Raw genomic sequence first — 12855 nt, forward strand, 5'->3', positions numbered from 1 at the left:
TTACCGTACTATTCCGGTTTGGTAACATTCTCAGAAGCCGAATGCTCTGTATTTGACTCCTGGCATCTGGAAAAGTTGGATGCCACCCTAGGGCTGCCATGAAAACATGGATACAGCCTATGGCTGTTTCCATGTTTTCCCGGAGTCCCTAAGGTGGCATCCAACTTCTTAAGACTCTGGGAGTCAAATGCAGAGTGTTCTGGTTTGGAGAAGGTTGTAGAACCCAAATAGTACGGCAAGACCGCTCAACACTAGTGTTAGGTATGCCATAGTCTTCAAGTACCTTCAACAGGTCATGTTTTAAAGAGGTTATTCCATGAAAAACATTTGTTGCCTATCCCAAGATGGGTTGTAATGTGTGATACCTGTGCCCTCATCATTAATAAAATGGGGTCCCAAGACTGTGGGAGTTTTAAGAGTCATGGTGCATTCAGTGTATAGGAGGGCGACCAATAACAGGCAAGTACAGCGTTCTGCTGTTCTTGTCGGCCCCATTGAATTGAATGAAGCAGCAGGGCACATCGGCCTTTCAAACTTCTCCTCATTTGTGCACTTATTTTTCTATCCTCTGTACATGGCATGTTATGCAGTAGATGGAAATTAAGAAACATGGGGAAGGAAAACATATCAGAACAGGACAAAAATAGCCCACTTGTGGCAAGTTGTATGGTTTGAGGGGGTCAATAGAATACTACATCTTTAACAGCCAAGTATAGCGATGAGGGCACATGTTATAAATAGGAAGAAAAGTTCATACTCCAAATTACTGTATATTTAAAAATAATATTGTTGAGTGAAAAATTATGGGTTGTGATGTATTTACTAAAATGCTAGGTTACATTCTAATATTAAACCGGTAATTAACTTTCACTAATCTGTTTCCATTGGGTAGATAAATAAATGCATTTGTCTGACTGACTGTTATGGATTACCGCTCCCATGTTCCCCTGTGGATGTGTATTTTTCTAACAAACTGGAAAAATTAAAGATAATGATGCTTATTCACGAGGGACAGACGTTTTTTGGCTGGAGAATGCAGCCTGTTGGTTTAGCAGCGCATACATCTCTACATCTGAACAAGGGTCCTGAACCACTACATCAAAACTCATTTTGTGTGGTTTTCCCAAGTCAACCAAATTTGTCATTGTCATTTGTCATTTGTACACTGGGAATACTATTGGTTTTCTCATGGACTGCAGAAGGGGTTCTTTACTGTAAGAGCTGCAAAGCTATGGAACAAGGACCTCGGGATTATGTCATAGGCAGGGACTGTCTAAATATAATAAATAATATAAGGGCATGGTGGGGAATGGGGGCATTTGTCCTGGGTCAGGTTTGTGTGTGGGGATATATATACACATACATGTGTGGGTAATGTGTGTATGTATGTGTGCAGTACTCTATTGGGTAGATTTATCATTCGCCCTCTTGGCATACACCCAGCTTGCAGAAAAATCAGCACTTTTTCTGTGGCATAAGCTCCACTCACCTGATAGGTGGGCAAGGGGGTTCGGCAAAGCAGGGTGGAGGCATGACCATCTCCCGCACCTGATTTATCATGGTTTATGCCTACAAACAGGCGTAAACCATGGCAGAAATATTCACCTTCTCCAGAGCAGGTTTAGATTTCTGTGCCCGCCATGTGGCAGGTGCAGGTCCTGCTGGATTTACTAAGAGGGGTGTGGCTTTATTTACGATAACTCTCTCCCTATATGTGTGTAATATAATGCCACTATTTAGGAGTGTGGTATGGTGGTACTATTTATGTATGTCATAGATTACCAACAAGTATTAATCTATATTGTAGTCCTACCTCTGTAAGGGTATGTTCAAACTCCTTAGATTTGCCAATGGCAGAAATCCAAGGCTGACAACTAGGAGTTCTTGCCACAGATGCTCAAGTTGATGCCCTGATAATGTACAGTACATAAGAATTTGCTTCATTTAATGGGACTAACCTACATTGGGAAAATCCACCATTCTTTTCAAGCAAAATATGTCACTTCCCACAGATTTCCCAAACAATTTCTTTACTTTTTGTGTATCACCCAAGACTAGCTGTAGACTGGCTATAATTACTTCCTTCCAATATCCCTTTTGTTTTCCCTAGTTGACTTTGATGGAGACATTATCTACATATAATTGATTTAGTAGGAAATAATAATAGTACTCAAAAAGAAGCAAATTTGATATGGGCAACAGGTCTACTATATATAGGTTAACTTTAAAAGGGTTATTTAGGATTAAAAAAACATGGCTGCTATCTTCCAGAAACTGACCCACATGCAATGTCCAATAGATGCCCAATGCCACCGCGACATAGTTAACATTGGGAAGCTATTGGTCACTGTCCGCAGCATGCTCCTGCCCTAATCATCTGCGGAAGTATCGGAACGTATGGGAAGAGAGAGAAGGGAAGTGTCGGAAAGCAGAAAAGGTAGCACCTTTCCTGCTCTCCAGATATCCACTTTAAAATATCTACAATGGAACTTTGAGATGGCAAGTTAAGAAACTAGCTAATGGGGACCCTTCTATTGGCATAACTTAATGGCATCACCATCATTTACTAGTAGTAACCCATCGATTTCCACTGGGCACCATGATTTTTCATATATTGCTACTAAAGACAAAACTGGCACATAGAAAGCAGTTCATTTGCCCATAACATTTAATTGTGGGGCCTTTAGCATTGGAAATCTAAAAAATAGGTTTGGCCAATCCTATTAAAGAGCATGTGTCCCATACAAAATATTGAGAACACAGATATTATTTCAATTGGAGACACTGGCGTACCTCATGCTCGATAAACTGGATATTACAGGGTCAGTAAACATATAGGTTAGAGGCACATGAACCAAGCCTAGAAAAATAACATATCCCCTCCATTGTCATCATTGTCATCCGTCTATTTTATAATAGACTGTGTTGTCCGACATAATTGTGATAATTGCTTGTAATCATGTTGTCTTTGCATATGAAAGCCAGTATTGTATCTGCAAGAAACCTCATTTATATCTTATATAATAGGAAGCACATACAGTCCCTCGTGAGTACAGTGATATAATATAGAAGGATGGTGGCGGCACCATGACAGCTGGGGGCACAGCGATGGAAACCGCAGATATGTATGATAAACTCGTACATGCACATCCATCATGAATCTAAATATAGAACTCTATTGACCCCACAATGCAGTTACCTTCTGCTTGCTCTCGAGCTGACATATATTAATATGTCTTTGAGGAAACACCTGGATCGTCACCATCTCTGCAGAGCAGATTGGGATCCTGATGTTGCTATGGCAAAGGCAATATCTGCTGGTGGCACCACCTTATGCCATAGGGTAGGGGTACGTATACATTCATGAAGAACTCAATAGTCATTTGCCTAATACTAACGTGGGGCAACATAAATTTGCACTGAAAATTGCAGCTATTGGTTTATCTTCTGCATGTTTTATGGGCCTTCAGGATTAAGGATGCTCTGCACCGGTACAAGCGTTTAGCATCACAATGATGTTTGCAATTGATTCATTGATCGCCTCAGATTGCGCGTTGCCCTATGTTTAGTTGTCTAGCATCCCTGGTGACTCTCTGACCCTATATCTCACAGGCCCTGTCCTGAAAACCTCATCCATGTGAGAGCCAAGTGTGACATCATAACAGGAGGCGGAATAACGCTCAGGAAACCAGGAGGACCTGAAGGAGGAGGGGGAGCATCCAGGGGACAGAGAGATACCAGTGCACCTGCCAATCAAATCTTCATCTTCATAGACAGTGTTACCAATCACCCATCCAACACCACAGCCAAGGAAGAAGAACTCCGGCAGATGGCCATATATGGCCACAATTCACATTCATACATGAGAAATATCCATCCATTGCTTTATGAATAGGGAATCATTGCACATAATTACATATCAGTAATGAAGTCCATTTCCTATTCATTATTTCTATCATTGCCCATAACATGAATCTGCTTCATCCCATAATCCATCCCTGCACCCCGGCATCAGATAGACTTCAGATTGATCAATCACACTCAGATACTCCCTCTGATATCCTAATTGACAGTCTCTGCATTTCCAGACTTTGCCAATAGCCCATGGCATACATAGGTAGCCGGAAAATAATGATGTATCAATAACTCAATACACCCTATACATCCCTCACCAATTACCAACCAGTACACCCAGCATCATCAATATTAATGCTAAATTATCCCTGGCTATTTGACAAGTACGCAACCCTCCCTCTTCTCCTGCCCCCTTCCACCCTCCCGCATGTTATTTCTGCCCAGCAGTGGGTGCCGGTCACCTATGATAATGCCCCTGCAATTCATGCACAGTTTTTAGCTTTCTGCACCCCCCATCACCCCAAACCTCACCCTGAATCTAATCACCTCCCCCGAAGGAATATACGCAGACACACAGCAGTGGCTCCCAGACATAAACACATTATATGTGCAAATATATACGTGGATGTATTTACAGATACACGACATACGGGCATGCAACCGGTTTTACCCGGAGTACTACAGGTATCTAACATTGGGGAAAATGGGTCCATATAGACATCAAGAGTTGGGTCACCCAATTCTTCACTCAGTTCCATTTGCATCACACACCCTACATGCCCCCATCTGCGCCAGAAGGCCCTGGATTGCATCTCAACCTACGTTATAATATGATATATACAGATATATATTAACACACACTTTGGCTATTTAAGGGGTGGCTTCTATGGATAACCCTCCCCCCCAGGGTGCCTTATTGCTCCAGCTGCAGGTGAGGAATCAGATGGTGCCTTACTTGCCAATCTCTTCATACAGCTGGTATTCATCTGTAAAACGTGTGCAGGTTACAGCCATGTCTGCATGGGATCCGGGCTCTGCAGTGGTTCTTGGCTCTACGAAGGAAGAGACCTCTTCAGCCTTGATTTAGAGAGAGTGGCAGGGGCAAGGGGCTCTGATCAGATCTGGGGATTCTGCACCCTTCTTAGTCCTCTTATTTTCCTTTTTTTTAGCTCTTTCTCTCCCCCCCGTGTGCCCCTCCTGTAGGGATCTCTGCGTCTCTTTTCTACCAGGAAAAAAATAAAATAAAAATCCCAGTAAAGATGAAGAATGATAGAGAAAGGCGGAGAGGTATGGGAAGAGTGGCGGAGGAGAGGGGAGACTGCAGGAATTAGGGGGAGATAGGGAGAAAGAGAGACAGAGAGAGAGCGAGAGGAGAGGTAGTCAGGAGCTGCTCTGAATGTGCCTTGCCTGTATTAATTTCAGACTGAGAGAGAACAAGAGGGAGGGATGGGAGGGAGAAAAAGGAGAGAGGGAGAGAGAGGGAGGGCAGAGATAGAGTAGAGATACAGGGGGATGACAGAACCAGAGGGAGAGACAGGAGAGAAAGTGTGAGGACAGGACAAGAGGCTCACATTTACTGGCGAATGTTTCACGCCTAGCACTGCAGATGCAAATGCAAAGGGTTAAAGTTGGCCGCCAGCAACTGATTAGCTCAGCAATCTGCAGAATATCTACTATATGATAACAGGTTATTGGTGGGTCACGTCAATACGTAACGCTAGAGCCACAGACGGACGTTATCATGCTTGGCCCATTACACGCTCATCTATATGTATGTCCTATGATATATATTCTGCAGTTATATAATAAGATTGCACTCCCGTCCCTCCCATCACCATTTAATTCCACACGGTCACATAGGGTGAAGTGTACAAGAGTCCAATTAACCTAAAGATTAAATTGACTTATGAAATCGGACGTGACTAATGGTGACGTGTGTTTGAGGATGCCCGATCCGTCGAGAGGTACGTCCGACAAATGGCTCGCGGGTGTTCAGAGGATGATGGGAAACCATTATACATCAAGGGATTCTCTGGCCAATTTAATTTATTGAATTCCAAATAAATAAAATAAATTTAAAATCAATAAAAAATAAATATAAAACCGCGAAGGTAATGGCCGAAAGGAATTTTGTGCTTTTTGGCAGCTGTTGAGCGGCAGTAGCATTGTACTGCAGCCATCAGGTGTGTAGTGTATGGAAACTTATGTATTCCTTTTCGCACTTCCTATTAGTGACCGCAGTTTTTGCACACTCCGTCGTACTTTACTCCCAATTTTCGTTTAGAATATGAAGTTTTGTTTCTCTCAGATTCTGACTGATTTTTTTTTTTCTTCAAAATGGCGTTGTGCTTCATTGGGTGTAATAATTAGGATAAATCCATCTTTAGCGATATTGAATGAAACAATCCTCTTTATTTGGCGACGCCGCGCTCAGTTGGATACTGTATTATGAAGATATTCTTCCCATGAAGCATTGGGTCTAAAGTAAACCAATCAGCCATATAATTAAAACCACCCACTTAAAGGGAATCTTTTAATGGATTACTGCATACTAACCTGATTTATTTATCTATTAGGCTGTATTACTCCGATTCCAATGCAGTTTTTCCTTTTTAAAATCCGTTCAGCTGTTCTGAAGATATAGTTAAAATAAGCAGTTTAGACGCACTGGGGGCAGTTCCGAGGCCCCAAGTGCACCGTTCTGCAACTTCTCAAATAAACCCCCCCTCTTTAAACATTCATGCCCTTCCCCAGCAGTAACATACAATTATCTATTTCCAGGTCACGTGTATGTCCAGAATATCATCTCCTGCAAGGTGTCCCTGCCGTTGTACTGTGCGTGAGACTGGTGAGTCTACTTCACCGCTGGGGAAGGGCACTGCTAATTTGCATAAAGTTCTTTTTAGCTTTTTTTTTTTTTTTAGAACAGTTGAATAGATTTTAAAAAGGAAAAGTGAGTTGGAATTGGGATGACCTGGGCTACAACATGAATATATCAGCTTAGTATGCACTAACCCAATGATAGATTCCCTTTAATTCCAATATTTGCAGTATGGCCAGGGCACTGCCTTGCTGATAGAGGACACTATTATTATGAAATATTGCAGCCTTAAAGTAGGGGGTCTGTACAATGTTTAGATCAATGGTTTGTGCCATTCAATAATCATATAAATATCAGGACCCACGGTGTCCTGCAGAACATTGCCCAGAGTAGTGCAATGCTGCTGCCAGCTTGTGTTCCTCCAGTAGTACACCTTGGCACCATTCAGGCCACCTTCTTTCATTGCTCCACTTCTTTTATACCTATTTGATCATTGCAGGTGCTTCTGGTGGAGGTCTGGAGCATGTGAACTATGACCAGTCTGAGGAGAATTAGCCCCAGGCAAAGCAAGCTCATATGCGCTATGTGTTCTGACTGTTTCTATCATTGCCAGAATTTGTTTTTTCTGCAACTTATACTATAGTAGTTTTTCTTTGGGATCTGATCAGTTGGGTTGTATCCCATCCAAAACTAAATCTTAGGCACCCATGACTCTGACCAATGACTGTTCACCAATTTCCCTTCCTACTGCTGTGCCCACTAGGATCTCTGCAGGGACTGTGGCTGTGCGCTGTCCAGCAATGGCCTTGTTTCATTTGTGCTTTGTGGTTTGTGCCGTGTTGTTATACTTACTTACACATGTTTTACCATGTTTCATATTGTTCATCACTGTAGGGGTTAGTATTAGAGATGAGTGAGCCTCAAGCACATTCAGGTTAGTCCTAGAGGATTACACAGAGCATTGGGCAGCAGACTGCCACTATCGTCATTGTGATTTCAGAACATGCTGAAAGACATTGTGCATGTTGGCTGATCATTGCCTTTCAACATGAGCTATTACACAAAACAATTATCGGCCCGAACTGCCTATAATCATTTCGTGTAATAGGCCTTCTGAGATAAGTTGTGCAAGGGCCCCATAGCAGACACTAAGACCTAAGTTGGTTTCTGGCCAGGCCTAGTACTGTGTGGTTGGCAAGTCACAACCTTTCAAGGCGTGCACCCTGCCATGAGGAATTACATCACAGCACCAATGGTAGACAGTAGGATGCAGCTTGTGACCTCTGAGTTCAGCCATAATCAAGGATTTATAGAGACTTAAGTCAAGCGGCTATAACCTGCTCCAGGTAGAAAGACCAAGGGGCTAGAGTACAGTGGACCAGCACCAGGGACCCTAGGAACACCAATATTGCTTCAACAAGCCTGGCTATGAACCTGTTCAAGAGCTGTGCCACCTTTGAGGATAAATCTACTGTTTTGTTTTCCAGCAAAGGAACTTTGAATCTGTTTAAGCATATCACTGTTATCCTAAGGATGTATGGTTGGTAAACTCTGTAGAGTCAAGACATGGCCAGGAGATGTCCTCATGGTGATTTCAGCCAGATAGGAAAAATAAAGAAATGTGAAGTCCATTTGGAGTAGTCATCTCTTGTGGTCACTAGAGAGTGCAGAACGTATTAGGATGTGCCTCTGCAGTTCTAAAGATACTTTACTTAGATTGGGCTCGTTCAGGCCTAGGGGGATGTTTTGACCTCTCTTATTTGAACCTCTAGATTCTTCGACCCAGTCATCTAGCCTATGGAGCCATGTGTACTCTTTCTGCTGCATCATGCTTCCCCTCTAAGGGTGGGTTCACACTGAGGAATTTTCGCGGATAAATTCTGCGGAATTCCGTCGGCTGATTCCGCATTCCGGAATGCGCCCGTGCATAGAATGGTGTCTATGGCACGGGGGGGAGAGGCGCGCGGCCGTGCGCGTACAGCCGACGGAGTTCCGCAGAATTTATCCGCGAGAATTCCTCAGTGTGAACCCACCCTCAGACACTGTTGTCTCCCCCAGAAGTAATGCTTCTATATCATGCATCATACGTTAAAGAATACCACAAATTGTTTTTCCCATCGATTTGTTCTAAAAAAAATTTAAGGCACACAGAAGGTCATCATGTAGATCTGTGCAACCTGGATCCATTATACAGCCATGGTCATCATCCCAAATGCAGAACATAACAATTTGAATGTATTTGCAGTTAAAGGGTTATTCCCATTTTAGACATCTATGGCATATCCACAGTTAAAGCAGCTCAATTGAGAGGTGGCTAACCCTGCACCATGGCTTTCACCACTTATTTCTATGTGCCCTATTAGTGGTAACTGGTGCTGCATTAGAATTTTCAGATTTTTTTAGTGGGGGTTGGTGGTAGTTGTTCATTTTGTATTCTTTTGTGGAGTGTCCAATGGGGGTATATGGTGGGGGACCTACGATCGTAAACCTCCTCTGTACAGTTATGATACATGCAACATAGTATATATTGCTATTCAGGATCTTCCTCAGGGGCCTAACTACCACCATAGCAGCCATAGATACTGCTACAGGGCCTTCCGCATCAGGGGGCCCAGTGGCCCACTCCTGCAATACACTGGGCCCCCTGAGCTGTCATGATTTGCAGCACCCAGTGGGCGAGCAGGCCTTCAGGGTGCTGCATATATCCTGGCAAGCACTTGCAGTTATATGTTATGGCTACACTTGATAGTCATTAGGGATGGGGGGGGGGGGGGGGGGGCGTGATTCGAAAGTGAAAACGCTCAATGAATTTTAACATCCAGCAAAAAAATTGGGGTCTGTGGATACATATATGGTTCAGATGTCCCTACACGAAACGGACACCACATAAGAGACACCATCTACATAGCTGCAATATAGAATAACAGCTATGGACAGCACTATGGATGTGCATCCGTAACCATGCGGACCCATTTATTTCATAGGTAGATCAGTATGGACAGTATTATAGCTTGTCCTTTTTTTTTGTTTGTTTTTTTGTGGCACAGATTATGGCCCCAACTTGGACCCATAACACCTACGGGTGTGTGTATGGGGCTATAGAAATAAATGGGTCCTTATTGTTATAATTTCACACAGAATAAAAATCACGCCACATTCTTTTATTATGGAGGTGCAGTATTAGTCAGGCACTAAGTATCGGCACTAGAGTACGGTGGTACCATATGGCGGCATTCAGGTATGTAATATGGTACCATAGGGATGCTGTACAGACTTAGTATTTGAATACAATAGTAAAAACCAATGTGCTGTGTTTGCATGTGATAATATATATGTAGTTATGTGTGGAAACATCCAGCTTCATGTGTGAACAAGGCCTGGAAGGGCCAAGTATGTGATAATTATGAGTATGCTAATGGCCTGTTAATTATAAGGAATATTATAAGTAGGGTTGCCCGCCCCAGGTGATGGAAAAATAGGAGGCAAAATGGCCATTTGTTAGAATAGAAGATGGCAATGAAGGAGTTACATGGTGACCCTTAACCTCACCCTTCCCCTCCTCGCCGCTCTCCTCATTAGTAAGCGGGGAAGCAGAGGTATGGACTACTTTACTTGCATTTGTCCTAAGCCATGCAGATACAGTCTGTGCCATGTTACCATGGTAACCTCTACTAGAACAATTACATAGCAATATGCCACCCCCCACCTTACATACTGGAGGGGGAGTCCCTAATAGGGAAAGAGTCGGAGAAGAGAACTAAAAATTTTTTATTCTTAAACATTAAGTGTGCGTCTAAAAATATCCCACCATAATATGCACGAGGCACATAAAGACTGTTATTAGCCGCCGGAGTGTGTATATATATATATATATATATATATATATATATATATATATAGCGATGTTGTCATATTGTGCATGGTATGAAGCACAAGGGCTGTTGGGTGTTTTCAGGTGTGATTCATGGTATATAATGTGTAATATATATAGTGTGGAAATCCGACAGGGTATAATATATAAAGCATTCTGGCCTGACCTTACATATCATAAGGGCATGTTTACATGGCTAATGCCCACTCACAAATGCATGCTATATCTTGCTTATTGACTTAAAGGGGTTATCTAGAATAAGAAAAAACACAGATTCTCCAAGGAACAGCCTCATTCTTGTCCTCTTTCTGTGCGGTATTACTCAGCTTCATTCAGCTCAATGGAACTCAGCTGCAGTACCACTCACAAACTGATGACAAGAGTGGCGCTGTTTCCAGAGGAAAATTGTTATTCTAATTCTGGATATCCCCTTTAAATGAAAAACACTGTTCGCACAGAACTGAAAAAGTACTGTTACTTATCTGTGCATTTCTGCATGGAATTTACTGCATGTAAATCTCAATTTAAAGCTGGGTTCACACTATGTATATTTGAGGCTCTATTTGTGAGGCTGTATAGCAACCAAAACCAGGAGTGGATTGAAAACACAGAAAGGCTATGTTCACATAATGTTGTAATTGAGTGGATGGCCGTCATTTAATGGCAAATTTTTGCTGTTATTTTAAAACAACGGCTGTTATATTGAAATAATGGCAGTTATTTACCGTTATATGACGGCCATCCACTCAATTTGAACATTGTGTGAACAGAGCCTTTCTGTGTTTTCAATCCACTCCTGGTTTTGGTTGCTATGAGGACCTGACTTGAGGACCAAATACTGCCTGAAGTATACAGTGTGTGAACCCAGCCTTAAGCTGCATAAAAGATTTCGGGGCATTTGCAGTTTTGTGAAATCACAGCAGTATAACTGTAATTTTAAATATTTTTACAGAAATCCATAGTACAAGTGATTTTAAGAAACTCTGAAATAGGTTTTATTAGGCAAAAAAAGCCTCTTTCTGTACTGAAAAGACTGTTCTGCAGCCTCCTCTCTCCCCTAACTTTTCATCTGTTCATTATTAGGCAAAGTCATCTTCATTACAGAGTAGCAAAGTGAAGACGGGTTCTGCTGTGTCCATTATAACCTATAGAGAAGGGAGGGGCTGATGGGGGATGAGTGAGCAGTAATAGGAGACAAGCAGCTGTGTAGTTTGGAGACGCTGGATTCACAAGTCAGAAAGGTCAGTGCTTATCTGAGAACTTAATGAGAGAAGATTACAGGATGTTTGTAACGCCTGGAGTAGTGGATCCACTGGACCGGCACCAGCGATGGCACAAACCTCACCAGGGAGCGGAGTCTAAGGGGCCGCTGGTTTTCACCAGAGCCCGCCGCAAGGCGGGATGGACTTGCTGCGGCAGGCGACCCCCAGGTCGCTACCCCTGGCTTGGTTGCTGGTGTCGGCAGGCGAGGCGTGGCAGGAGATGGCACAGGCAATAGTCTGCAGCTGAGAGAGCACGTGACTGGCTGGACACAGGAACAGGTGGAGTGACAGGGGAACAGGAACCAGGAACAGGGACAAGGGACCAGGTAACGGACAGGACTCAGGAACAGGGACTAGGGGCCAGGTAACGGACAGGACACAGGAACAACAGGGAGCTGGGCCAAACGCTATGGGAAGCATGTAGAGGCTCCAACACAGGGGACAGGGCATGCTGGGATTTATAGGGGAGTGATTAGGTGCAACTACCAATTAGGAGCGCACTGCCCCTTTAAATCTGAGACAGCCGGCGCGCGCGCGCCCTAGGAGGCGGGGACGCGCGCGCCGGCCGGCACAGCGGGAGACAGGAGCGTGGAGAGGTGAGGCGCCCCCCGGGGCCGAGGTGATAGCAGCGCCGGGTCCCCGACTATGGACACCGGCTGCTGCATGGGGCAGGAAGCGGTCGCGGCGGCGGCCCGGAACGCGGGACGCCGCCGCGGCCGTGACAGTACCCCCCCCCTTTGGCCTCCCCCACTTTCTTGCCTGCAGATGGCACAGGAAGCCACAAAGTCTTTGACATCTTGAAACAGACTAGGCCACCAGTAGTGGCGAGAGATCCGTTGGCCGGTCTTACGGACTCCAGGGTGCCCGGCCTCCGACGAGGAATGACCCCACTTCAAAATACCTCTTCGAAGCGCAGGGTGAACATGAGTCTTTCCGGGGGGTACTCTCTGAAGCGAGGAGGTGACGACTGGTGCTAGGCGATCAGGCGGTAAAACATGGCAAGGGACTGTGGGTCTGTGGACGAGGACCTTCTGTAAGTTCTCCCG

At 44.0% G+C, this 12855-nt stretch overlaps 1 protein-coding gene and 1 long non-coding RNA gene across 10 annotated transcripts in view; one reads left to right on the forward strand and one right to left on the reverse strand.

Annotated features, from left to right (window-relative positions):
• The window catches only part of CAMK2B (calcium/calmodulin dependent protein kinase II beta), a 120445-nt gene extending 115177 nt beyond the window's left edge, over nucleotides 1-5268 (reverse strand). For all 9 annotated transcript variants that reach the window (XM_069944031.1, XM_069944012.1, XM_069944006.1 and 6 more), the window contains exon 1: nucleotides 4811-5268. In XM_069944031.1, coding sequence (XP_069800132.1) covers nucleotides 4811-4869 — 59 coding nt within the window. In that variant the 5' untranslated portion in view covers nucleotides 4870-5268. The remainder of the gene's footprint in view (nucleotides 1-4810) is intronic.
• Nucleotides 1-6704, forward strand: part of LOC138766460 (uncharacterized) — a 109875-nt gene extending 103171 nt beyond the window's left edge. The window contains exon 4 of the long non-coding RNA XR_011358720.1: nucleotides 6637-6704. This is a non-coding gene — a long non-coding RNA (uncharacterized lncRNA). The remainder of the gene's footprint in view (nucleotides 1-6636) is intronic.
• The last annotated feature ends 6151 nt before the right edge of the window (nucleotides 6705-12855 follow it).

This window comes from Dendropsophus ebraccatus, chromosome 1 (genome assembly GCF_027789765.1).
Source record: "Dendropsophus ebraccatus isolate aDenEbr1 chromosome 1, aDenEbr1.pat, whole genome shotgun sequence".
NCBI classification, from domain to species: domain Eukaryota; kingdom Metazoa; phylum Chordata; class Amphibia; order Anura; family Hylidae; genus Dendropsophus; species Dendropsophus ebraccatus.